The sequence below is a fragment of the Gadus morhua genome, chromosome 20 (genome assembly GCF_902167405.1).
Source record: "Gadus morhua chromosome 20, gadMor3.0, whole genome shotgun sequence".
NCBI lineage: Eukaryota > Metazoa > Chordata > Actinopteri > Gadiformes > Gadidae > Gadus > Gadus morhua.
The window spans coordinates 2,981,320-3,009,026 of record NC_044067.1 but is presented as its reverse complement, the minus strand read 5'-3'; the positions used below and the strand labels follow the sequence as shown (position 1 = coordinate 3,009,026).

Here is a 27,707-nt window from a genome sequence, read left to right as displayed (position 1 = left end):
GTTGTTGGCCTGGCGGGGGCGCTCGTTGGCCTGGCGGCCCGCCAGGCCTGAACAATGGTAGGGGAAACACTGTTGCTTAAAGTTGTCAATGCATCGTCTCCCGCAATGCCCAGTGAACGAATGAATGAATGGCCCGTGTTGAAAAACCATGGTCTATGCCAACATAAATGGCGACTATGCTATACAATAAGCTATATGTAAGCTTGTAAGCAATAAGTTATACTTTGCCCACTATTGCCGCCTATATATATATACATGTATATACATATATATATGATAGGTTAATTCACTTGAGGTGGTAAACAGTCTGGTTATGTTTTTAAATCGTTTATTCTCTTGCCAGAAGGACTATCTAGAAGGACTAGGCTACTTTGAGATGCCCCTGGAATCCCCATGTTTGTTTCTGGTGTAAAGCAAGCTTATTTTTTATAAGTTCGTGGCTAATTAAATAATATCTGGAGCTTTAGCCCCAAATGAAACAGCCTAGTGACGCCACTGGCTTAAAGACAGGGTATGATGTGACACAGAAGTGGCTCTGTTTTAGCATTGCTGTACCACCAATGGACCTATTATAGAAGGTATCACCATGGTGTATATTGCTGCCTGGTAAGCTTGTCCGGAGCAGTTGTCTAAAAGCAACGCCTACTGACCAATACATTTTCTTGAAAAACGAAGTTATCTCAGTGCAAGAATAATATGTGTTACAAGGGGAGCTTCGCCTATCCAAACATTTTGGATCTCGCAGGTGTATTTAATACTGTAGCAAAAATGCCACTAATATTATTAGTGCCATTATTGTTTATGTGTGTGTGATGTCAGTTACGGGTTGCCTGTAACGTGCCATAACATGGGAGAGACTGACCTATCAGCTAGGTCAGGTTCAGAAAAGGGGAGTGGCAGAGAACAGGAATGGTAGCGGGAAAAGGGGAGAGAAAGACAGCACCAACGTTACCCCCAATTATGACTATCCAGCTAGTTTCGGCTACCAAACTTTTCGTTGTTTTGGGCACCCACCGTATCCTCATCATTCAGCTAGCGTGCATGTCGTTGTTTTAGTACCGTCGTTGTGTATCAGTGTTATAATGAGCGATGTTGCATATGAAATACATAAGGTGAAATGCATTAGATGAACCCTCTCAGACGCAACAAAGCCAAAGTTCCGTGAGTTACCATACAAGTAGTAACATATAGGTTTTCATATGGTTGAGCGTTATGGAATAGGCCTACTATACTATTAAATAAAAAAAAAAATATATATATATATGCATTAAATTGTGTCGATTTGAATGTTTTTATTTAAATATAACTTATTAATGAAACCTCCACACATCATTAGCATTCCCAACAATAACAACTTTAACATTCAAGACTTTTTGATTGGAATATCAAAAAATATTTCAATCAACAGCTTGCCTTCCATTTAAAAAAAAAAAAAAAACTGAAACCGGCAAGAACGAGAAATAAAAATAAAACATTTGACTTATCACATTCAGGACTAAAAGTTAAATAATACCCAAATACAACCAGTTAGGAAAAAGCACAACTTGTTGACATGTAGCTTATATACATCCCACAAATCCACTCAGCTATGCGAGAAATATGTTTTAATACTTTAAATGGGGATTTCATTAATAACAATATCTTCTGTGCCATTAAAATTACGCTGAATTATTATGATACGACCTCTTACTATGCTATTAATTACGACCATCCTGTATTCTAACATTCCCTGATGTATCCATAGTTGTGACAATAATTCCCTTAACTTCAAGAAAAACAAAAGAGATGTCCGATCCAGAACATACAGATACATAACCACAGAGAGAAGAACACAGAAAGAAGCTTCCTACATTTCTGTATCCCGGATAAGTGTGTAAGCACAGGTGAGATGGACGAGCATAGGAACAGGACGAAGCATGACATTTAGCAGCTCTTTAAGAGCAACCACCACTTGTTGTTTTCTTTTCTGCTCTCGCTAACGACGTACGGCGAATATTGCCCCAGTCGCCTTCCCCTTTAGGACTTCACAAGCTTTACCTCCTAGGCTCCGCCCAGTTGCTCAGAAAGCGTAACGGGGATAGTTAACTCTCCATGGGATCCAAGAATTCTTCTTCTGTGATGGCTTCCAGCCTCTTCAGGACACCGTCGCTGCTGGCAGCCGGGTAGTCTGCTATTGGCTGGCTCCGTGCAGCGCCCTGGGCAGAGGGGCCCTGGAAGGAGCAGCACAGGGTCTGGAAGAAGGGCACAAGATGGGTGATGGAGGGCAGGGAGTGCTGGCGGAGGAGGGGGAACTCCAACGATTCTGTGCACGATTCCTCCACCAGCCCGTTGGACACCTGAAACGACAACAACAGAGTTAGGGTTTTGCTTTTCGCTTCGCACCTTACATGAAGCTCTGCGGGGTGCTTTCGTTGAGCTCACCCCATGTCGAAGCTGCATCCCCTCCAGTATTCTAAGAACGTGTGGTTTGCATTCCTGCTCTCCCTCGAGGAGCGCGTTCTCCGGCCCGCTGTAGCGGTCCACGTCCACCTCGGGGACGAAGGCCCAGCGATACCTGTGTGCAGATGTTCGTTACCGGCACGTCACACGCTCGCTCGGCCAAATGACGACCGCAGCAAGATTCTCGTCGTTGGACGAACCCGCCTGTGGCTCTTACATTTGGAATAGGGGCATCTTATCTGGAGGGAAAGCAAGCGACGTATCCAGGAACTTGCAGGCGGACAGATACATGTCCAGCTCCTGCTGGGGAATGTTCGGTGGATTGTTCCGGGCCAGGGCTCCACGCACCACCTTGGAAAGTCTGGGGGGGTTTTATTGTCATATGCACAACAATTACAGAGCAGTCACTTGCAATGAAATTCTTTAGTCTTGGACTCCTCCAACAGTGCAATATAAAAGTTTATGAGAGACACAAGTAGGAATGCTGAGACTTAAATAATAATAATAAAAAAAAAACATCCATTTGAATGTTCATCGAGATACGTTTAATTTAAAAAAAACTAGGTCTTTTTCAATGGAATAAGAGAACGACACTGCTACGTACTTGGAGACCTCGTTGTCTGACTGCAGGGCTTTATGCAGACGGGAAAATATTCGGATCTGAAAAGAAATGGAAAACAAGAAACGTGATGCTTTTGTGTTTGTGTAACTTCCTGGAGAACCCAGAGGTAATGCTTTGGATCGGCAGACCCAGCTCAGCTTCTTACCAGCTCCGTGACCATGATGGGCCAGAGGGAGGTGAGGTGCTGCGGGGAGATGCGCAGCAGGAGAACACGGAACATCAGGAAGGTCTGGGCGGAGACGGCCGGGGTCTGAGCCACGCGTAAAGTCTCACTCAGCCGCTCTGAGGGGGAATGGTGACATGTGTTAAGATAAGGGTCTTCTAAGGGCCACGCGTAAAGACTCACTTAGCCGCTCTGAGGGGGAATCGGTGACATGTGTTAAGATAAGGGTCTTCTAAGGGCCACGCGTAAAGACTCACTTAGCCGCTCTGAGGGGGAATCGGTGACATGTGTTAAGACAAGTCATCTAAGGGCAACGCGTGAAGACTCACTTAGGCAGTCTGAGGTTGAAACACGGACATGTGTTAAGATAAGTGACAATTAGTAGGGTCTAAGTTCACACACTTACAGATCCCCGCCCCCTGGCAGCACGATTGGTCATAACTAATATAAAGCTCAAGAAAGCAAATCGCCCCATTCTACCGGATTGAAGCCACTCTGCTTGATTCGTGACACTACATCATAACACATGCATACCTTGAATCAAGGGCAGAAAGAGATGGTACTGGTCCACTTCTCCGCTGAACATTGCGAAAGCCTGTCGTTTCAGCAACATGGGCTTCTGCTCGGCACTGGGAAACAGTTTCAGAGAGCTGCTCTGCATGCCTGGAAACCAATCGCAAAGGAAAAATACTAAGCTTCAAACGGAAAGAACTCTAGAACACGCTCCAACACATGAGATGAGTTGCAGTGTAGCTCAACGGGGCTCCCTCAGCCGTGTACTCACTCATGAGGTCCTTGAACATGGTCTTCTCGTGGGTCAGTAGGTGGTCAATGATGGACCTCCAGCTGGGGAGGAGCCCAATGAAGTTAGACGAGGGTCTTAACGTTAGCAGTTCCTACTGTAAAACAAATGTACTCACTGAAGAGCACAGGAGGCCTCCATGGTGAAGAACAGCGGGTCCATGAACAGCTCAAAGGCCTCCTTCCTCCAAGCCCGCTTGGTGTAGGCATACCCGCTGAGGCTGCTCAGCAGCTGGGCCCCGGCTCCAAAACTGGGCATGTTGTAGGCACTGACAGAGAAGATCATGATCAACATGATGACCATGATGAACCTGAGGCAGGTCCGCAGCATGGCCCGGTGCCACGGAGCGGTCGACTTTAACTATTTCATCCTCTGGCAGACACTTCCGGTGCTTTTTTTTAGGTTCCTACGGGTAGACGGATCTAACCTTTCCACTGGGAGGTCAAACGCCCCTACTCGCCAACCTTAAACACTCAAGAGTTTTACCAAGTGGACAGTCAAACACGGGGCAGTCCCAAGCAAGGACACATTTTGGACATCTAAGTACAGTTAAGCCATGATGACATAACACTGTTCAACATACCGCAAATTCAGATATAATGCGACGTGCCGCAAAAAATATTGCAACGCTCGCTCCTGGGAATACCGCGGTCATCGTTTTTGGAGCCCAATGACCGTGTTATACCGCGGTTTAAGTGTCATGGGCATAAAGCTAAAATCAAAACAAGGTACCCAATTAGAGTGCACTTTTACAGACGCCTAGTGTCAGTGAAGGTGTGGGCAGCAGCGGCTACCTACCTGTGGTTCTTCAGGTACGGGAACACATAGTACATGATCCTCGTGATCAGGGGGACAGCCTTCTCCTTCTCATCGCTGCGGTACACCATGTCGAGGAGCGGGGCCAGGATCTACAGGAAGGTCAGTGGTGAACGGTACGCACAGACACACACACACAGACGCACAACTACACACAGACACAGACACACCCGGAAACACACACACAGACACCTACACGAGCACAGACGCACACCTACACACAGACACACACAAAGACACACACCTACACACACCTACACAGACACAGACAGAAACACACACACACACAAGCACACACAGACACACCAGCACCCGGAAACACACACACAGACACCTACACGCACACAGACGAACACCTACACACAGACACACACACCTACACAGACAGAAACAGACACACGCACACACACACACACAGACACCTACGCACACACACACAGACACCTACGCACACACACACACAGACACCTACACACACACACAGTCACCTACGCACACACACAGACACCTACGCACGCACACACTTAGTGAAACCTACCTCAGCCAGGAGTGCGAGGGCCTGGACGCTGTAGACCGACGGGGCTGAGGCAGAGACCATAGTACTGGCCTGGGACCCCACACCTGAAGAAGGAGACACACAGCAGGTTCACATCACCAGTCGAGGCCACATTGACCTGGATAACATAAAGATAGGATCCATATGACAAAGAACATGGCCCTCTACTTATGTTGTGAGAAGCTAAACCTTAAATAGGTAGTTTGGGCTGTGGTCAGGCAAATTCATATCTATATTAAATCTAGGTCTGAGGTTCTGCCAAGTCTCAGGAGGTCCCAAGATGTGAATTCCCGTTTAACTGTGATTCCGTGATTTAACTACCAACCGAGCAAGTCCACTTCGGCATCTGGGTCGTCGGGTTCGGCGGAGTCCTCGAGTTCGGGACAAATCTGCGGTTGATTTTTGACCTCCAGGTTGCGGCTCAGCCAGCTGGTCTGCTCCAGGGACGAGCCTGCGACCCCCCCCACCGCCTCCAGGACCCGCTGGGTGACCTCCTACAAGGGGAGCAAGGGCGAATACAAGGTGAGCACACTGTGAATACAAGGTGAGCACAGGGCGAATACAAGGTGAGCACAGAGCGAATACAAGGTGAGCACACTGTGAATACAAGGCAAGCACAGGGCGAATACAAGGGGAGCACAGGGCGAATACAAGGTGAGCACACTGTGAATACAAGGCGAGCACAGGGCGAATACAAGGGGAGCACACTATGAATACAAGGGGAGCACACTGTGAATACAAGGGGGGCACACTGTGAATGCAAGGTGAGCACAGGGCGAATACAAGGTGAGCACAGGGCGAATACAAGGTGAGCACAGAGCGAATACAAGGTGAGCAGAGGGCGAATACAAGGGGAGCATAGAGGGAATACAAGGTGAGCACAGATGTTCACTGCATTCATTTGTGTGATTATGTGAAAAAAATCTGTGCGACTGTGCGAAGATGGCCCGATTCAGATCCAATCTGCGAGTCTCTGCGGGAACGCCAGTTCAACTGTTCCTTTGACTGGGGGCCGTCACTATATTTGATTGTATTTTCGCTCCGTCAATTCGTCAACTATTAACGTTTTTTAATAAATAGTTTGTGTAGCCATCTCTGGCTGCGTGTTGTCCCAGGGAAGCCGGCGCATGTCGTGTACCTGACGTCGTACCTGGAGGTCTCTACTGTCTTTCTTGTTGTCCAGGTTGGGAAGCCGGTTCACAAAGTCATCGAGGATGCTGTGAAGAGACGGAAAAGGAAACCTTCGGATTCATTACATGCACCCGTTCACCTCAAGCGCATTTATATAGGTTTTTAGTTAGCTCTGCTATAGCAGAGCTAACAGCGGGTAACCGCGTGGTAGTGAGCTATAGCAGAGCTAACAGCGGGTAACCGCGTGGTAGTGCGCTATAGCAGAGCTAACAGCGGGTAACCGCGTGGTAGTGCGCTATAGCAGAGCTAACAGCGGGTAACCGCGCGGTAGTGCGCTATAGCAGAGCTAACAGCGGGTAACCGCGCGGTAGTGCGCTATAGCAGAGCTAACAGGAGGGGAGACGGACCCGAGCAGCAGGAAGTGACCGGGGGGAGCCAGGTTGAGCTGGACGGACTCGCGCAGGAGGCTGAGCAGAGGAGCCACGTTCTCCTGGAGGGTCTGAGGAGACAGACTGGAGGACAGGAACAGGAGAGGTGGAGGTGAAAGGTTAATGCTACACGTTACACTGATCCTTGAGGCGTGAATGAACTTCGAATGAGTGTTCTCACCTCAGGACGTAGGCGTAGCTGAACTCTAGCATGGGGATGTCCACCAGGGTGCTCTTCTGACGGGGGAGCCAAACAAAGATAGATCAGGGGTCTGTACGCTTTCAGTCAGTCAGTCATTCTGTGTATATGTAACTGCTCTGCATGATCTGGGGTGTGTGTGTGTGTGTGTGTGTGTGTGTGTGTGTGTGTGTGTGTGTGTGTGTGTGTGTGTGTGTGTGTGTGTGTGTGTGGATACCTGTTCTGCTTTGATCTGGTGGGGTTTCTTCACCACCTCCTTGACCAGGTGCAGGACGGTCTCCGGCCGCATGGAGCTCAGCGATTTCACCAGATCCACGACGATCAGACGAGACTCGCTGAGCACGGGCAGAACCTGGGGGCAGAGAGCTCCACTGAGATGTAGCCACTATCCTGGACCCACAGACAGAGGCTTTACTACCAGTGACAGCATGGCTCCATTGGTCTACACAGGAACATTTTGAGGGGGCAGGTACAGTAGTCTATGGCATACTATTTAATCCTTAATCACTTTTTAATAAATTGAAATTGTAAACCAGGACCTTGAAAATATATTTTACGAAGGTAAACCAACCACTGCGTACCAAACTAAAGGAACAACTATTATTGGCTTTGTTTGAGAATCATTTTCCTTCCCATTGATTCTGCCATTGCCTACCGTGAGCCACCTAAAGGCCATTAGAGGAACTACATGCTAGTCTCTACTGTGAGCCAACTGAAGGCTGTTAGAGGAACTACATGCCAGTCTCACAGCTAGTCTCTACCGTGAACCACCTGAAGGCCGTTAGAGGAACTACAAGCAAGTCTCCACTGTAAACCACCTAGAGGCCATTAGAGGAACTCAGTGTTTCCCCCAGTATATGTCTCAGTCAAGGTGGTAAGCAGTCGGTGGTGTTGTTTGTGTAGCCAAAGATGGCTACACAAACAAAAAATGTTGGGGGTATTTTGCTCAAAGATGCCAGTACGCATGAATGAAATAAACAACTGTTTATTTCCATATAAATAAACAACAGTAGGTACAAATGTTGTGCAAACATGCAGACACTACAAAATAAAATTAAAGAAAGTGCAAATTAAATACAAATAATAGACAATACACTTAACTTTTGTATGCAAATTCAACTATTTACAGTTCCTTTTTTGGATCTTGTGTGTGTGTGTGTGTGTGTGTGTGTGTGTGTGTGTGTGTGTGTGTGTGTGTGTGTGTGTGTGTGTGTGTGTGTGTGTGTGTGTGTGTGTGTGTGTGTGTGTGTGTGAGTGAAAGGGAGGAACTTATTTGAAATCGGCCGTGCGTGCCTGTTTGTTGTTTATTGTTTTTGATTTAACAATATATAGGTTTAGAGAAATCTGGCTTTCAGAACTCAGTGCCTACCCACTCACTGACCTCACCGCACGTCACTGGCGGTAGATTGACAGGTGACTATGATAGACTATGCAACAATATATTCAACCACCAGATGTCGCCGTCTCAATTACACTCAAAAAACGTTATTGGCACGACTAATGTTGTAAACAGTATTACCTGAGTATTACGAATGCCATTTTTTTTTTTTTTTTTTCAATACATTGGTAGTCAAGGCGGGGCCCTAGTCTTGTTAAGGCGGCCGCCTTAACAAGATAGTGCTGGGGGAAACCCTGGTCTCTACCGTAAACCACCTTAGAGTGATGTTAGTCTCTACCGTGAGCCATCTGGAGGCCGTTAGAGGAACTACATGCTCGTCTACCGCTTGGGCTTCACAAAGAGACGGTTCCTACCTTGTTCCTGTGTCTCCTCTTGGTCTTCCTGCTGAGCCACACCGAGCCAACAGACGCCATGATCTGGACGCCGTACTGGCCCGTCAGAGGGATCAGGAACTCCAGTATGCGTTGTCGCAGGATCTAGTATTTTAACACACAGAATTGACACAGTAAACACTGAACTCGTCCTTTACGCCACGTGAGGTCCAAAGGTAAACGCAACGGAACGGCAGCATGCAGGAGCCACGCACCTTGGTGCTTCTGAAGTACACGGAGGAGGTGGCCTGCCGGCTGCTCTTGGCCCCCTCCGAACCCACGGTCTCCTCCCGCTTCAGCGCCGCCCACAGCAGCGTCATGCTGCTGAGCATGTGGGGCAGCCCCTCCAACACTGCGCTGCGCGCGTTACGCAGGTCGGCAGGATCACACGCGGTCAGGGACTAGAGGGAGGAAACGGTGGAGGATTCAGAGTGAAAGCGAATGTATGCAAGCATGTACAAAGTGTTGCTAGGAAGATTGTTTACGTTTTTGTTTCTCTATTTCCATCTGCAATTGCTTATTTATGAGTTTTTGTAAATTTTTTGATGTGCAAATGTATATAAGAAAAATAAGAATAGTGAATCCTTTCACAGTGTACGCGTAAAAAGAGCCCTCATGGTGTTTGAGTGAGTGAGTGTCTCCGTACCCTGTGGTCCAGTAGACAGTGGTGTGTGATCGTGGTCAGGCCCTCTAGTAGAGTCAGAGGATAGTCGGGAGCTATGTTCTCCTTCCTAGTGCTGAGGCTGACCGGAGAGAGAGGAAAACCTGAGTTGAGTTTATCAAGCGGAGTTAGCTTTACCATTAATCGTTCAAAAGTAATTCAATGACAGGGATGGAGCAGAGGCGGGCTAAAGGAATACAGAATCCATACAACATCGAGCCATGCGACGGCCACGTGTCGATCGGCCTCAGTTCGTCCCGAGCCTGGGCGCTCACCTTTGGTTCACCTTCCCCCCTTCGTGCTCGTGCACCTTGACCAAATCGTCCAGGTTGACGCAGATCTGGCTGATGATGGGCGCCAGGATGATGCCCAGCGAGCGGCCCAGGAAGGGCAGGGAGGAGCACAGCAGGGACACCCAGTGGGGGTGCATGGCGTAGCCGTACTGCGGCTGCAGGGCCCTGGCCGCCGCCGACACGAACATGCCCTGGGCCGTGATGGGCTGGTTCTGGACGTACTGCGCCGCCTTGATGGACTGCTGGAAGAGCACCGCCGTCTGCCACTCCCTGGCCAGCGGCGTGCTGGCCGTCGGGGAGTCGCGGGGCTCCTCCGGCTGTCCCGGTGGCCCCCCGGCCGGCGAGGCGGCGCCCCCCTGGGCGATGCTGTTCTCCAGGGTGATGAGGGCCTGGATGAGCTTGAGCAGCTCCACCTGCAGCGGGTACTGCTCCTGGCCGCCGCCGCCGGCCCCCAGGTTCACCAGGCTCTCCTCGGACAGCCCGCCCTTCTCCCCCAGCATCTCGGCGCCGCTCCGCGCCGCCCTGTCGCCGCCCCCCCGCTGGCTGACGTACATGGAGGCGGACAGGGAGAGCAGAGCGTACTGCTGCACGCGGCACTCGGCCAGCAGCCGGCGGATGGGCTCCAGGCGGGCGCCGTTGCCCCCCTGGCGCTGGGCCACGCTGCCCAGCTGGTTGACCAGCCGCACCAGCACCTCCGCGCTCTGCACCTGCACCTCGCGGTTGCCCTGCAGGTCGTGGGGGCCCAGGCTGAGGTAGGACGGGTAGTGGGAGCGCAGGAAGCGGAGGCACAGCGACATCAGCAGCTCCAGCAGCAGGGACGGCGGCGCGGACGGGGAGGAGGCGGGCGAGAGCAGGCGGCCGTAGAAGCCGCCGCCGTCCTGGGCCTGCTGGTGGCGCTGCAGGAGATTGGAGACCAGGTTGAGGTGCGAGGCCGAGCTGGTGTCCAGCGACGTCAGGGAGAGGGCGTCCACCAGGGGGCGCTGGGCGCTGCTCCGGAGCAGGCTGGCCAGCAGGCCCAGGCCTTGGAGCAGGCGCTGCCAGCCGCCCGCCTCCGAGTAGAGCAGGGCGTGGCGGAACAGCGAGTCGATGGCCTCCCTCTTCTCGCGCTCCTGCTTCAGGAGGCGGGACCTGGCCATGGCCTCCAGCTCCTGGTCGTCCTCCTCTTCGCTGGACAGCGAGTCGGACACCTGCGTGTGCTCCGACTCCACCCGCCGCAGGCCGTAGCCCGCGCCCTCCTCCAGGCTGCTGCGGAACGGCCCGGAGCTGGAGCTGGAGTTCTCCACGGAGACCTGGGCGCCGCTGGTGTCCGCCGAGTCCGTGTGCTCGCTCTCCGGCTCCGCGTCCTCCTCCGTCGAGTCCTCCGCCGTCGCCACGCTCTCGCTCCGGGAGGCGGGCGTGGCGTTCGGCCCCCTGGTGGCCTCCGGGTCGCTCTCCAGCAGCTTCCACAGGGCCTCGCGGTCCACCAGGTCGGTGCGGCCCGGAGCAGCCTCCCCCGGGTCTGCGGAGCCCCTGGTGGCGCCGCGGCTTCGGGAGCTCAGCGCCTTCAGGTTCCCTTCAGAAAGACAAGCGAGGAGACGACTTTAGGGAATGGCTGAGGACTATTCTAGACCACTGGAGTAAGAGAAAGCTTTTTCAGAGGAAACGAAACTAAGTTAAGGAACGGTAAAAGAGAGGAACTCTCATCTACGATTTCAACGAATAAGCACGACATAATAAAGGTACTGTAGGCAAGATATTTGATAGAAATGTCATAGTTTTCCATCTGCTATTAGTGAGTGAAATAATAATAATAATGGATGGAATTTATATAGCTCTTTTCTATACACTCAAAGACACTTTACAGTGAAGGGGGGACCTCACTCACCACACACCAGCTTGAGGTGGAGAGTGAGGGAATTAATGAGTCAGCCAATTATACAGGAGGATGATTAGGGGGCCAGATTGAATGAGCCTGGTTGAGCCGGGACACCGGGGAAAGCCCTACTCTTGTAATGTCAAATGTCAAATGACAGCTCCGGCAGATTTCGGACCATAAGGGCATCTCTTACGCGATTAGTTTTCGGGAATCTATCGTGCCTTTCAATCACCGGTTCATGAAATTCAACCTTTCTCAATAGTGAAGCCTCGTCGGGAGAAAGACCTCCATCCTTGTGCTCTCTTGTGCTCTCTCCCTCTTTCTACTCTGGGCTGGTACAGCCCCTCTCCTGCGCGCCACACTGACCCGCTGTGAGGTTCTGCTTGACGTTCTGGATGGAGCAGCGCTGGGTGTCAGGGTGCAGCAGCAGCAGCAGGATGGGCTCCAGGACGCGGATCACGTCGTCGAGGGACAGCGCCCGGACCAGCCAGCACTGGGCCGCGGCGCTCACCGACCCGTCAGAACCGCCCAGGCTGTCCAACACCACGCACAGGGACCTGCGACACACCCCGCCCGCCGGTTAGAACCTCGGGGGGGGGTTGAGCGACCGCATGGACGGCAGTGACGCAACAGGAAATCATCTGGGACGGTTTTGAAGCAACAGAGTCCCAGCGAAACATTTATCATCATGCAATATCGAAGGCTTTCTTAAACGCTCATGAACATGACTACAATATTTGCTCATTGTTTGATGATTGTTTGATGGGGCGTCGAGGACAAATATCTAACACAAACAGCGAAAGCAGAACACCCGTTGTCATTACCGCCTGAGGTAGATGAGAAGCGGAACAAATTGACTGGAACGAATCGACCGCGATGAGTTCTTTAACTCCCTCCGTGACTCAGGGCCGACCTACCTGTCGAACGAGCGGTTGAGAGACATGACCCTGGTGCTCTGCATCTCCCGGGTCAGGTGCCACAGAATGGAGAAGCGATGGAGAGCCTCCAGCCTCACCGCCTGAGGGGGGGGGGGGGGGCAAACACCAGACGCAGCCGCTGTCAGTTCAGACCCGAGGCCTGTGTGCTCTCCTCGCTGCACCAGTCGGGCCAGTTTGCCCGACCCAGTTTCATGGGGAACACACGACCTCGAGACGCGTCGGAGACTCTTTCAATACGTGGAAGCTAAATTCAACTTTGCATTTGATTTTGCTGACGTGTTTATCCAAAGCGACCTAGAACCATTCAATCACACATGCACACGCCGACGGCGGTGTCAGCCACGCAGGGCGACAGTCGGATCGTCAGGAGCAGTCAGGGCGAGGCGTCTCGCTCAGGGACACCTCGACGCTCAGCCGGGGATCGAACTAGCAACACACTAACCAGTCACCCCGCTCTACCTCGTGAGCTACCGCCGCCCCGGACCGCTGCGGCCTCCTGAGGCCTCACCTTGTCTTTGTGCAGCAGCGCCTGGCAGATGGTGTCCTCACAGACGGAGGCCGTCGGGGCCAGGCAGTGCAGCCGGTAGTACAGCTCCACGCACGAGATGTGCTGCTCCCTGCGCTCCGTGTCCAGCTGGCCCCAGAGCACCTGGGCCACCCGCTGGGGCCGCAGGACAACAACAACAACAACACAAGAACGACAACAATAAATGAATGCAAAAAGAACAATGAGCTGTGGATTTCCTTCATAAATCGACACCCTTTCATTCATAATGATGTGAATAAAAAAATGATATTCGGGGGAAAAAGTAAATGGTAAGTATCCCAATCTGTATGTACAGATTTGGAGATTTATACCACAGCTTTGTGTGAATACTTGATCCTTATATGCTGATTCCTGAGCTCTGGTGGCAACTTTGTGTGTGAGCGGAATAAACCATTCCAGGGCGTGAGGCCACAGACACCAGCCGCACCAGCCGCAGTTGTTAACCCCCCGTATAAGTACGTTATTGTCTTGGTTTATTCCATACGGGTTGATAATGGGAGACACCAAAACTTGGGAGGGGAAAAAAACCCCATAACAGCTAAAAAGGGAGGGGGAAGTTCCACCTGATAGAAGTTGGTCTCCTCCTCGACGCGGGCCAGCGTGGCGGGGAGCACGGGCGGCACCGTGACCATCTGGAGCCGTCCGCTCAGCGGGTTGGAGTTGCAGCTCTGGTAGCGCTTGTGTTTGTCCTGGATGACCAGTGCCAGGGACTGGGAGTGGTTGACCAGCTCCAGGAAGGACGCGATGGCCGTGTGCTGGACGCCGTAGTCGCGGCACGAGCAGCACAGGATCATCAGGGAGCGCAGCCACACGGGCAGACCCTCCTCCCGGTCTGCGGAGACGGGAGGAGGGCGGGTGAGGAGCCAGGGCTGAACGCTTAATCGAATTCAGACCAACATCGCCATTAAAAAATTTAAATAATTACATTTGTTACTCCTCCTAACTTGAGATCAATAAGATTTCTTTTTCTTTTTCTTTTACAATTCAATAAAGATGTTATAACATCAATTCATTCATCAATTCATCCCAATACAGGCCTGGCCTAAAGGAAAGAGCAGTTTACATGTCGAATGATGTGTTAGTCATACTATATGATTATTTCCCCAAATCGTTCAGCCCTATGAGGATCCTACTGTAGTTGTTTTCTTTGTAATGTGCGCTCAGGCCACCACCCCTGGATGCATAACGATGACACTCATAGATGGACGGTATGTTTATGATCATAGAAAGGCATCGGGCGGTTCCAGTGCCTCGTCGACGTCTCCATCGTCCCTGACCGGGGCCTGAGCTCACCTGGCTGGAGGAACATCTGGGAGTAGAGCGCCTGGGTCTCGCCCTCGCTCAGGTACACCGGGAACGTGGTGCACTCCAACAGCAGGTGGCAGGCGGCCGCGAAGGCCTGCCGGCAGGACTCGGAGATCTCCGAGCGGCTTCGCGGCATGAAGCCGTCCGCCCAGGCCGCGCCCGCCGCCGCCGCCTCCGCTGCCGCCGCCTTCTGCCCGCTGGAGCTCAGGACGATCTGCGCGGCCTTCTGGCCTGAAGAGGCGTGAGCTGGAGCTAGGGCTGGCTGCAGAACCTCCTCCTGCTCCTCCTCCTCCTCCTCCTGCTGCCTTGGGACATCCTCCACCTGGACCAGCAGAGATCTGGACGTAGCGCGCAGGCAGAGGGGTGTCAGGAATAAACCACAATAATGTACCACATCGGCCACATCTACGCCCCCTTCATTCATTTCCATTCACGGGACAGCCCGTGGTCGTTTGATCCACCAACCCCACAGCTACAAGCAATGATTAGATACGGGTTTTCTTTCACCAATATCGTTAGTGGAAATCAATCGATTTAAAATCGGTGGGAATTTAAATATTTGAGGCGTTGTTTTAGTGAAAGGTTTGAGTTGGCCCCAGAGGCTGAGGGCAAAGTGCCGCTGGGGCCTGAGCTTCGATCCAGCTGATCTACAGGGCATATACTCTTCACGCTTCGTCACCTGGTGGTGATGAAGGCCAGGATGTCGGTGAGGTGCTGGGTCATGGTGTCCACGCTGCCACCCTTCCTCCACACGTCCTCGCCCTCCTTGCTCAGACGGGCGCGCTCCGTGGCCTCGCCCGCGCCCGCTCTGAGCAGCAGCTGCTGCTCGGACGGCGAGGCGCTGACGCCCAGGCCGCTGTCCTCCGAACGCAGCTGGGCCAGGACGCCTTCGCCTGGCTCCGCCTCTCCTTCCCCTGAACAACCGCTGAGCTCCGCCTCCTCCTCCTCCTCCTCCTGGGCAACAACGCCCACCTCGGCGCCGCCGTGCCCGCCCTCCTTCTCCGCGCCCTGGGGGGGGAGGGTTTGAAAAGAGACGATTTAACCACGAAAACAAAAACAAGCGGTGAGCTTGACGATGGAGGTCTGTAGACTGGGTAGCCCCGCCGATTCTACCGGCGATTCGCATTCGCCCTGCGGAAGGGTCCGGAGAAGAGCAACACATTTCTTTCTAGCTTTGATACGTTTTTGCGGGAGCCAATCACGAAGCTGGCTCCTCGCTATTGGCTGGTTGGATACAACGACGACAGGGAAGCGACGGCAAGCAGCCAATCGCGAGAGGCGTTGATCACGCCTCTTGTGCTGAAGAGAATGACAGCAGCCTCCCTAGACCAGCGTGCAATCTAGGATTGAGCTTGGTCTGGCAATAGCCAGACCAAGCTCAATCATAGATGGCACGCTGGTAAGCCAGGCTACGAGCTGTACTCACCTCAGCCGGTTCCCCGGTAAACTCCTGCGGCTGGGAGTCCGTCTCCAGAGCAGTGGCCTCGGCCTCCAGGTCCATGTAGGCCACGGGCATCTGGATCTTACCCAGGACCTTGAAGCAGGCTCGCAGGCCCTGGGTGAGCTCCACCAGGCCCACGGCCGCCATGTTGGCGTGCAGGGCGGCCAGCATCTTACCCAGCATCTCAGGCAGGAACTGGGACTGGATGTCGGCGTGCAGCTCCTGGAGGGGGGAACTCTTTGTTAGTAGGGAGAAATTCGGACGTCACTCCAGGAAAAACAAAACTATTTATATCTATATATATTAGAGCTGTCAGTTAAATGCATTATTAACGGCGTTAACGCAAACCAATTTTAACGGGGTAAATTTTTTTATCGCGCGATTAACGAAATTAATTTATTGATTTCATTTATTTAATTTTTTTTAATTTTTTTTTGGGCTCAGAACAAAGAAGCAGTAGCCTGACTGCTATGTTCAAGGTAGTATGTTTGATTGTTCATAGTTTAATTGCACTATAGGCTTTTTTTTTGTATCGTCCTGTTCTGATCAGTATATGCCAATGTTGTTTTTAATAAAAAAACATTTGCACAAGGCAAGCCGATGCACCACTCCATGTTGATAAGAGCATTAAAATGAGAAAAATTAATGTGGCATAGAATTTTTTTTGCGATTAATCGTGTTTGCTCGCGATTAATCGTGAGTCAACTATGACATTAGTGCGATTAATCACGATTATATATTTTAATCGCTTCACAGGACTAATATATATATAAACAATATTTAGAACCAGTTGTCTTTTCATGGTTATAACCATACATTAGACAGAAGTGTCTTTAGGAGTCATGTTGAATCATTACTTCTCAGAGATATTCTCTGTTAAAAGGTACGCGCGTGTATGTGTGTGTGTGTGCGTGTGCGTGTACGTTTGCACACGTGCATGCCGTCGACATTTACCAGAGGCAGGACCTCGAGCAGGAACATGATGAGGGTGGATATCTCAGTGACGGTGGGGGGGGGGGCGGCTGCCGTCCTGCCCAGGGGGCGGAGGAGCGTCGCTCTGCTGACTGCAGACAGAAGACACCAGACATGAGCCCCAGCGCTACGAATGGATGCTAACCCGGTAGCATTAATCTGGGATCCAGCCGTCCCACTAGGCTATGGCGGAACTTCTTTGGCGGAGACCGCTCAGAGCCTGGGCCGGAAGGCAGAAACTGTTTCATTGTGCAGATATTCTATCAGGATGAAAACCATTTGCGAGTGAACAGATTTCACAAAAGGATGCTATTACGGGTATTTCTGGAGCGGCTTCCAAACGGCAAACGTTTTTTTCTTTTATTTTGTTTACAGTCAATTATATGCATACAGATCCCCGCCTTCAGCATCAGGATTGGATTAACCAAAGACCAATCGAGTTAAAGTGAAAACGCCCCGTTCATTCCCATCCGGGGACTTCATCTGCAGCCTGATTTGTTTGACAAGCAGGAGACACGGGGGCCAAGACATGAGCGTACATCAGGAGACATGGGGGCCAAGACATGAGCGTACATCAGGAGACACGGGGGCCAAGACATGAGCGTACATCAGGAGACACGGGGGCCAAGACATGAGCTCACCTCCGAGGACGTGTGTGTGTGTGTGTGTGTGTGTGTGTGTGTGTGTGTGTGTGTGTGTGTGTGTGTGTGTGTGTGTGTGTGTGTGTGTGTGTGTGTGTGTGTGTGTGTGTGTGTGTGTGTGTGTGTGTGTGTGTGTGTGTGTACCTCAGCGAGCTGCAGAAGCGGCGGGTCATGTGGTCCCACAGGAACACGCTGTCCATGGAGCTGACAAGCAGGTTCACGGCCTTGATGATCTCTGACGCGTTCTTGTTCTCCTTCATTTTGCTGCCCCACAGAGACAGATCCCATCTCAGAACAACTGCCTCACTTCAACCACCCTTCACATCGAGGAATGCTTCAGATCACTCAACCTTTCAGATCAGTCAACCCTTCACATCACTCAGCCATTCAGATCAGTCAACCCTCCACATCGATGAACGCTTCAGATCACTCAACCATTCAGATCACTCAACCTTTCACATCACTCAACCTTTCAGGGTTCCTGTCTTGATCATAGAGATCATCAACAGGAGTTAAGTTGAGTGTTTTTGCTCTGTGAATTTCATCAAATAGCCAACCATGTTACAAACAAAGCTCAGTCCATCCCATCATCAACCCTCCCTTAATAGCACAAAACACACACACACGCAGGTTCGTACGTACCCCCCCCACACCTCTGCTAACCTGGTCAACTGGTTTCCCGCCAGCCCTGAGCCGGAGAGGCTGTCCTCTCCAATCATCTCCCGGCAGTAGCTGTAGAAGGAGCGCACCACCTCGAGCAGCAGACTGCTGATCACCACGGGGCCTGCACACACAGGGAACACCGTCTCCCATCATGCTTAGCAGACACGGGCGCCAGTGAAAGTACTACAAAACTAACTTTCTTCATCGTGGTGAGGGTTGTGTGTATATTCTATACACGGCATTATTTTATTCCACACATCGACCTTTTTGCTCACGTCCATTATGTTCTTTGCCAGCGTTATTACAGACACTTTGTTATAGACAGTCACCACAGAAGTACATACAGGAACCACAACCGCCTCATCCACATTAATATGGATTGGAGCAAGGCGAGACCGAATTAAATCAAGTGTCAGATGACCTTTCCATGTGACCGTATAGAACCAATGTGGTTATTCCCCATCCTGACCTGACCCCGGCCACCCAATGAAAACCTCTCCTGGATCAGCCATCTTAGATGACACAGACTTTATTATTTATTATTTAAAAAGCCCCTCTATGGACGGGCATGGGAAATGAGCTAAAGCTACAAATGCTATTATGCCTTCTGCTGGATTGTGCACAATCCACAAGAGCTGTATCTGTCCCTATCAAATAAACCCTAACTAACGAGTGTATGTATACGTTGTTTAAACCAGTTGCTAATGACATGGTAATCCTTCTGGCACACAAGTAACAACAGACACAAACAGTTTCAAATTAAACAGAAACATGTAAAAATAAATATGCAAACATTGGCCTGAGGGAAAACCTTCCGCCGAGGTCCCAAACCGTTCCCACGTAGGCCTGCTTTGCCTCCGAGCGATGCTAACATGTTCTATGTGTTGGCCACTTAGTTAAAGCCACAGCCTTAAGTGGGTCGGGGGTGGCTATAGCCTTGGCTGGATTTGACTATGTACGGAGCTGTCTGTGTTGACCGTAGTTCTGTTTACCTATCTCCGGTTTATCCAGTAGGCTGACGATCACACGAAAGGGCCGCAGGTAATTCATGAGGGTCTCAGGGTCCCTCTGGATGTCCTTCTGCTTCAAGATGTTCACCAGAGCCTGAGGGAGACAGCCGACCCAAACACTCAGTGTCACCTGGGCCACGCACACTCACGCACGCACTCGCCGCCACCAAGACACCCAGATGCTGGGTCCGTGCGGCTGGGCTTCACCCACCTGAATAAGAAGGTCTCTAGAATGGAGCGGGAAGTAGAGGTCTTCTTGGTCCTCGCTGCTGATCGGCTGGGTGGAGGATGAAGACGACGACCTGCCCCGCTTGGTGTCGGTGCCTGGGAACAACAGAGCATTATTCCCTCTTCCTACGCAGATGGAAAAGGCTGCGGAAGTGGGTGAGGCAGATCGAAGACCCTGCCCACACGGGGTGTGAATCCCTCTGTACCCCACGTCTAAACACGGTTCTGATTCTTGGGGTGACTGAGTGTTAGCTGTTACAGAGTGAATGAATATGTTAGAGTGTGAGTGAGTGAATGAGTGAATATATTAGAGTGAGTGTGAGTGAGTGAATGAATATGTAAGATTGTGAGTGAGTGAGTGAGTGAGTGAGTGAGTGAGTGAGTGAGTGAGTGAGTGAGTGAGTGAGTGAGTGAGTGAGTGAGTGAGTGAGTGAGTGAGTGAGTGAGTGAGTGAGTGAGTGAGTGAGTGAGCGAGTGAGTGAGTGAGCGAGCGAGCGAGCGAGCGAGCGAGTGAGTGAGCAGCAGACCTAGGAGCCAGGTGTACAGACGGCGGTTGAGAGACATGTCTCGGCGTAGCAGGGTGAGCGTTGCCGCGGAGACCACGGTGACCATGTCCTCCCGGCTCATGTTGACGCTGCTCTTCTCTTCGTCCTGTCGACACAGCCGAGGAAGAGGACAGTGAGCACGACACCAGCGCCGAGCCGGGAGACCGGACGGAGACACGCTAAGAACACGCTAACGAACAGACAGCTTGCTGACCAGGCACTCGTCGAAGGGGAAGAAGTGCAGCAGGATCTCCAGCATGTTCCTCTGCACCAGGACGTTGGAGTCCTGCAGGGCCAGGCACACCGACTTCACCTGCAGACAGACGGACAGACGGACACAAAGACACGCAGTGTCAGCTCAGCAAACGGGACGGAGAGACCTTCACCGATCACAGAGGAAATGAGTCGGAACAGTTCCTCAGACTGATCCAGAAACCACAACACAGCAATATAATATACACACAACATACAGCAAGAATATAAATAACTATCAAATATGCTTCTTACCACAATAAAAAAGAAAGCTAATTGGCTACTTAAGCTACGCAAGTCACAAAGAAGGGCTTACTAATACAAAAACAGAATGAAACAGCCTCACTGGAGGATGTTATATACCACACACACACACACACACACACACACACACACACACACACACACACACACACACACACACACACACACACACACACACACACACACACACACACACACACACACACACACACACACACCTTTGTGTGTGTCTATCAGTTTCTAATTTCAAAAGACAGACGGACACAAAGACAGACAGACAGACAGACAGACAGACAGACACTCACCACAAGGCCGTGGTTGTAGCCTAGCATGTAGCTCTGCTGTCGCGGCGTGGCCCCCCGGTCGAAGTGCGTGACGATGAAGAGCGAGGCGGGCAGCCTGACCAGGGGGCTGACCAGCACGCTGCCCCACAGCGCGCCGTAGAACACCTGCTGGCCCACCAGCAGAGACAGCCTCAGCAGCAGAGCGTCCGTCCTGCAGAGACGATCATCAGGACCCCCAGTACACACCCACAGGGAACCAGTATACCACTGGGGACCAGTACACACCCACTGGGAACCAGTATACCACCGAGGACCAGTACACACCCACTGGGGACCAGTATACCACTGGGGACCAGTACACACCCACTGGGAACCAACCACTGGGGACCAGTACACACCCACGAGGACCAGTATACCACTGGGGACCAGTAAATACCAGTACACACCCACTGGGGACCAGTATACCACTGGGGACCAGTACACACCCACTGGGAACCAGTATACCACGAGGACCAGTACACACCCACTGGGAACCAGTATACCACCTGGTTCCCAGTGGGTACATTAAGTGTACCAGTACACACCCACTGGGAACCAGTATACCACTGGGGACCAGTACACACCAGTACACACCCACTGGGAACCAGTATACCACTGGGGACCAGTACACACCCACTGGGAACCAGTATACCACTGGGGACCAGTACACACCCACTGGGGACCAGTACACACCAGTACACACCCACAGGGGACCAGTACACACCCACTGGGAACCATCAGGACCACAGGATCCCCAGTACACATCCACGAGGACCAGTACACACCCACTGGGAACCATCAGGACCACAGGATCAACAGTACTGGGGACCAGTACACACCCACTGGGGACCAGTACACACAACGTGGGGACCAGTACACACAACGTGGGGACCAGTGGCGGTGGGTCAATAGAGGGCGCTAGGGCGCCGCCCCTCCGTGAAATATTCACTTGAATATATCTGCCAACTATTAATCAACCATTATCAATACGAAATAATCAACAAAAATACATAGCCTTTATCCTCGTTTAATTGTGTGACATACATGTCACTGCCAGCCACCATTTAAATGCGTCTGAACGTCAATGGTTTGGGCTAAGCTAGTTATTGGTCATTCGAAATAAAGCCCTCTTCCAAGTCAGGGCGCCGGCCACGTTGAAGTCAATGTAGGCTCACTAACTTTTTGCTGTCTATCAAGCAGAGACAGCTTTTCATTGGCGCAAGAAAATTCACCACATGATTGGACAATTCAGCGAATCAATCAAAACAACTACATGCAGAGAAGAGATAGATCGCTAACTAGCAGAGTTGCAAGCACTTTCCACCCTTTTCCTTTTCAAGCAATGTTATACTTAAAAGGAGCAACTAAGTTACATATTAATTTAGTCTTTCGGCCTGTAGCATATTAACAAAATTAAGCTACTGTCCCATATTTCTAACTGCATTTGAAGTAGACATTTAGACTCACAAAAAATGGACGCTATTGGACAGTGATCATGATTGGTCTCAATATCAGAATAACAACAATGGGTCAAATAGCAATGGCTGATGGAATGGCCATAGTAGGTCTGTATATGCAGTGCAAGCTTGTCCAGACCCTGCAAATCAGGATGTAGGCTACGAATCTGAATGAATAGAAGGTAAATAGGTAGTGGCCATCCCCAAAATGCACCAGAATACAGGAAATCTAATCTATTAAATTCAATTTTATTTAGATTTTTGATCACCAGCCGCCACTGGTGGCGACCAGTATATCCACTGGGGACCAGGCTGGTCTGCTGGTCCTGGTCAGAGACAGACCATCAGGACCACTAGACACCCAGTATACACCCACTGGGGACCAGTACACACCCACTGGGGAGCAGGTTATGCTGGAGGGCAGGGCTATTCAACCTCCTTAACAAGTGGGCCAAAAAGGAAAACCACTGGTGGTTCATGGGCCACACATACAAAACTTATAATGTCAATTAATCTAATTAAGTAAATCGTACTTAAAGTAGTGTTAACTTAATATATATAGAACTGCTAAATGGAATAAAGCAGACGCATTCCTTCTTTTTTACTTCTAATTGCATCATTATAAAAAGTGAAAAAATTTGACCTTACATATTTTGGACACGCAACCTCTTGCGGGCCAGAAAATAAATAAGAAGGGCCGTATTCGGCCCGCGGGCCGCTAGTTGAATAGGCCTGGCTTATGGGCATTAGCTATAAAAAGGATTTGAAGTCTGTGATGGAAAATCCAGCGGTTGTTTTCGTTGAACAATTTAAGCATGTTTTTTTTCAGGTTGCGTTATCTAGCCACCCCATCGGTAAACTAGTGTTATCTAGTTCCCCTTTGTTGTCCTTCTGTTGATCCATCTCATGTATATATCGGTTTGGTTAGAAAGCAGGAACCTCTGGCCTTAAGGTAAACATCTCCCTCCTTCGATGTAAGGACAGTTGCATTGTGGGTAGGGGTGAAACGGTGTTCTGGGCTCACTGCTAGAGGGGAGACTGGTTTATGCATTAAATAGGTTATTTTCTACAACTATTGTGTGCTTTTTTTGTATTCAGAAGTCTCATCTGTCCTAGATGCAATATCTCGTGAAGAAGGTCCAGTACAATTCCGAGGAAATAACTGTGAGTGTGAGATCATTGATAGTAATTACAGGGTTTATTTTCTAATTTCAACATCCGAAACAAATTTGAGGAAGCAGTGAAGGATGACATCCGCATTATTGTTTTGGGTGGTGCATCGCTAACGTTGAAAGATTAACAAAAGGAAAGAGAAGCGGATCGACAGAACAACAGCACAAAGCATTTCATGAACGTGAACTACATGAACGCTGACGGGCAGACGGACGGAGCGACCGACGGGTTACCTGTCAAAGACCTCCAGGCCCTCCTCCATGCCGGGGAGCAGCCCGGTGATGAAGGCCTGCAGGCTGGGGAGCAGAGCCCTCTGCAGGGGCAGGTAGTAGCGCTCGTACAGCATCAGCAGGACGGGCTTCACCGCCATGGCGGCATGGCCCAGCAGCGGGAACAGCCCAGAGCTACGAACACAGAAACCACACGCGTCATATTTACCCAGTGGCAACCTGAACATCATCACTTCTTCTTTAGCTTTTTTGTTATTTTTCTTTACAAAAATGTCTTCGTCTCCCACCGGGCTAATTGCCTTGGGTGCTGATTAAAGGCATTATAAAATGGAAAGTGTTATTAGTATTAATATTATCAAAACGATGCACCTAGTGAGACATTGAAGCTAGGGTGGGCAACATATTTCCGAAGCATTCTTTTCATGTTCAAGCAATCAATAAATAAATAAAATGCTCTGATTATTCGGTACACGTGGCTGTTGCAGGCCGGTAATAAGCCTGTCCAACCGTTTCAGTCAGCCCTAATGAAATGATTGGATAGCCGAGTTTTCTGTCTGTCTAGAAGGCTACCTGGTCACCCTCAACCCCTCCCGACACGAGTCTTCAACAAGGCTTAATCCTAACTACCGACTTTAACAATTTCTTCTTAAAGTAGGTAGTTTAAGAATTTAAGAATTTCTTTTTAAAGCATTTCTTGCTCTAAGAAGAAATTTAAAACTACGATCGATAAAGACGAGCGACAGCATTCGGACGTCCTTGCCTGTAGATGAAGAGATCCTTGGCCAGCCATTTGGTCCCGATGATCTTGAAGATGACCTCGTAGGTCTCCAGGGCCTTGAGGTGCACCCCGCTGGGCAGGGCCGGGTGCAGGCATTGGGCCAGGCGCTTCCCGATGATCAGCCTCTTGGGCAGGAGGGAGTAGCGCAGGTTACTCTGCAGGGCCTGGGGCCAGCGACACCCCCCCCGGGGGGAGAGAACACATCAGAGAAGGCCTGTGGAACATGAACCAGACCTGGGCCCTACCGTGGGTTGAGGTGGTGGCCTGGTGATAATGCCGCTGTGTGACATCATTAGCAAAAAGAACACTTCTTCAAAACCCAAGAGAAGTGAAACCCCCTCCTAGACATGACGAGAAACTAGGAATATCCCGCTGCTCTGAGAGGAAACAGAATCATGCAGATTGAAAGTGGAAACATAGTCCGAGGCAACATCCGCCTCATCCACGTAGTCACTCAACCTGGGGACATACAGTATGTAGCTTAAAATTAGGGGCATTTAGCAGGCGCTACATTGGTTAATAATACATACATTGACACACCGATGGCAGAGTCAACCATGCAAGGCGACAGCCAGCTCGTCAGGACGGTTAGGGCTAATTGTCTTGCTCAGGGACACATCAACTAGGGGGAGCTGGGGATCGAACCAGCAACCTTCGGTTACAAGGTAACTGCTCTACCTCCTGAGCTAAGCCGACATGCCATGTTAGGATCCTTATCTTCTTCATTTTCAATAAAGGGCTTCCCCGTACCTTGTTCAGCTTGCCCAGGGAGGAGATGAGGTCGGCCCATTCGCTGGACGACTCGAAGCTCCGCAGCGCCTTCTCGATGACCACCCCGTAACTACGGTAACGGTAGTCGTTCTGCAGGTCGGCCTCCTCGGGGTCCATGGTGAAGGTGGTGCTGATGGAGTCAGTGCCACGCCCTCATGCTCGGCACACCGGCGCTGCAGAGGGGATCACACACGCACCCGCGTTCAGGGCCGAGGAGTGTGGCCTTTCTGGACCACGCACACATTTTGGAGGAACCCTGCGAAGCACCCGTCTACGTGCCAGTATTTGTCTTTCTGTAACCCGTTTAGTACATCTCTTCCCCCAAGGTTTGTCTGCAGCAAACAGAATTAGCCTACTGGTCCATTTCCCTGACACGAATCCCTATGGAGGGTGAACACAATTTCACAATCATGGCTCACTGTGCCACTTCGCCGTCCTGGCCGACCCTGACCTCTCCTTCACTCTGAAGCGAGGACACTTCTTCAGACGCGAATTGGTACAGAGACATGAACCCCATACCCACCTCTCTGGAGCGACAGGTCTGAGACAGCCGCTATATACGGTGTGTAGACAGCCAAGAGGAGCACGCAAGATCGGATCTCAGAGCAGAAGCGGACAAGAACCTGTGATATCTGGGTAGACCTCAATGGGTGTAAGGGCCAGACAGGCTTACCAACGCTGGCCTGGTCTGCCCTGTCCCAGCCGGCGCTGCAGCAGCGTCTGTCTGGTAGGATAGTAACAGGGCGTGGGCGGGGTGTCGAGGGAGGGTAGGGGGGCAGGATTAGAGCAACAGGGACATCTGGACTCCATGCCACTGAGCCAGGCAGAGTGTAATCGCACCAAACCCCAAGCCCCAAGGAGCCCCACTGCATGCAACCACCCGGGCATCACAGTGTACAGGGCCCTGTAACTGAGCTAAAGGTGGATGATCAGGGAAGGTCGTGGTAGATTGATAACAATACTAATCATAATCACAGGTGCACCAGGATAGAGATGATAAGTAAGTGGGGTTTGCTTTGTGTGTGTTTTCCTAATGAGAGGGCAAGGTGCAAGTTGAAAAGATATGGTAACACGGATATGTCCGCTGGTAATTGGTGACTTAAAGGAAAGGCTTGAATAAACAACCCCCCCCCCCCCCATCTCCATTGTGGGCGGATCCTCTCCCACCTGACCGTTCCTCCCGACACGATATCGGTTCTAGTTTGGGAGAATACTGCATGCACCATGGGAAACGGCGTCCAAAAGTGCATCACGTTTTTCAATGTTGTTAGTCCACCGCACTATTGATCGCAGAGTGCATTATGTAAGTCCCTAGTCACTGCGCACAGACAAGAAGATTCCCCACACCAGGTAGGCCTGCGGTTACACAGAATACACAATTAGGAGTGCGATCTGCATCCAATTGTGTAAATCAGGTTTCGAAAAGCAAGGGCTTTAACCTGTTTTTAATTGTGACAGGTTTCATGCTTCAAAATACACACACCTACAACACAAGGTACACATGTGTAGCTGTCACCACATTCTTGTCATACAATATGCTACTGAGAACATGCTTCTCTTAGGATGCAAGCATAAATATATACATATAGGCTATGTATATGTATATGATATGAAGTCATCGAGACATAAGAACTCCCAGGGAACAGCATTTCGCTATAGGATGCAATGACTCACCACCTCCTGCAAAAACAACCACAAGATCCTCTCGGCTCACTAGATTCAGGCTCGTCCGGGTCCAGGGGTACAGCGGTGCATCGTGTACCCTCCGAGGGCTGGGAAAAGAAAGGCGTGCCTCGGTTATTGTTCCCAAAACACCTATCTCCATCCCTGGAGAAACATGGACAGCCTGAGCGCAACGGGGTGGAATCGAACTCAGCTGATTCCGACCTGACGAGGAACAGCTCACTTCCTGAATTTCGAAGGGGTGCCGCTCCAAAGCTTGCATCACAGAATAATATAGATCTTCTAACTTTCTGCATAAAGGTAATTAATATGTGAAATATTCTCCAGCTATTCATAGAAAATAAATTGAATACTTAATTACGAGGAGGAAATAATGCACCTTGGTACGGGTTATGTTGGTCCCCATCTCTTTATTGGTATTGGTACAGTCCAGGATATGCGCTGTTTACAAACGTCTCACTTCGCTGTCAGATATTTGTGTATCACTGCGCCTGTGGCAGATGGCCGAACCGGCAACCCTCTGCCCAGCACCTTTATTATTATAAAATAGAGAATTATAATATTATTATTTAATATCATTGATATTATTATAACATTTAGAATTATAATATTTAATATTATTATATTCAGATATATTTAGAAAAATGTAACATTTTCCTTAACATAAATGAACGTATAAATAGTGCTAGTTGATCATGATGTAGCACTAGCACAGAAAACATAATTTCCTTGTTGGTCTGGGATTCGCTCT

General features: G+C 50.6%; 1 protein-coding gene across 1 annotated transcript; it reads right to left on the bottom strand.

Annotated features, from left to right (window-relative positions):
* Positions 1-1,277: 1,277 nt before the first annotated feature.
* Positions 1,278-27,192, bottom strand: dop1b (DOP1 leucine zipper like protein B). Its single transcript, XM_030343574.1, is given in 39 exon segments — positions 1,278-2,336; positions 2,422-2,554; positions 2,657-2,800; positions 3,044-3,099; positions 3,207-3,343; positions 3,759-3,887; positions 4,009-4,070; positions 4,145-4,294; positions 4,825-4,934; positions 5,381-5,463; positions 5,724-5,892; positions 6,549-6,615; positions 6,937-7,041; positions 7,139-7,194; positions 7,374-7,508; positions 8,909-9,031; positions 9,142-9,327; positions 9,573-9,669; positions 9,863-11,432; positions 12,102-12,292; positions 12,653-12,753; positions 13,182-13,334; positions 13,784-14,052; positions 14,514-14,863; positions 15,205-15,533; positions 15,952-16,188; positions 16,921-16,983; positions 16,985-17,030; positions 17,724-17,843; positions 18,243-18,363; positions 19,235-19,346; positions 19,464-19,576; positions 20,008-20,131; positions 20,240-20,338; positions 20,847-21,036; positions 23,728-23,898; positions 24,485-24,666; positions 25,253-25,446; positions 26,948-27,192. Coding segments are annotated over 38 exon segments (6,876 nt in total). The 5' UTR covers positions 25,391-25,446; positions 26,948-27,192; the 3' UTR covers positions 1,278-2,081.
* Positions 27,193-27,707: the final 515 nt, after the last annotated feature.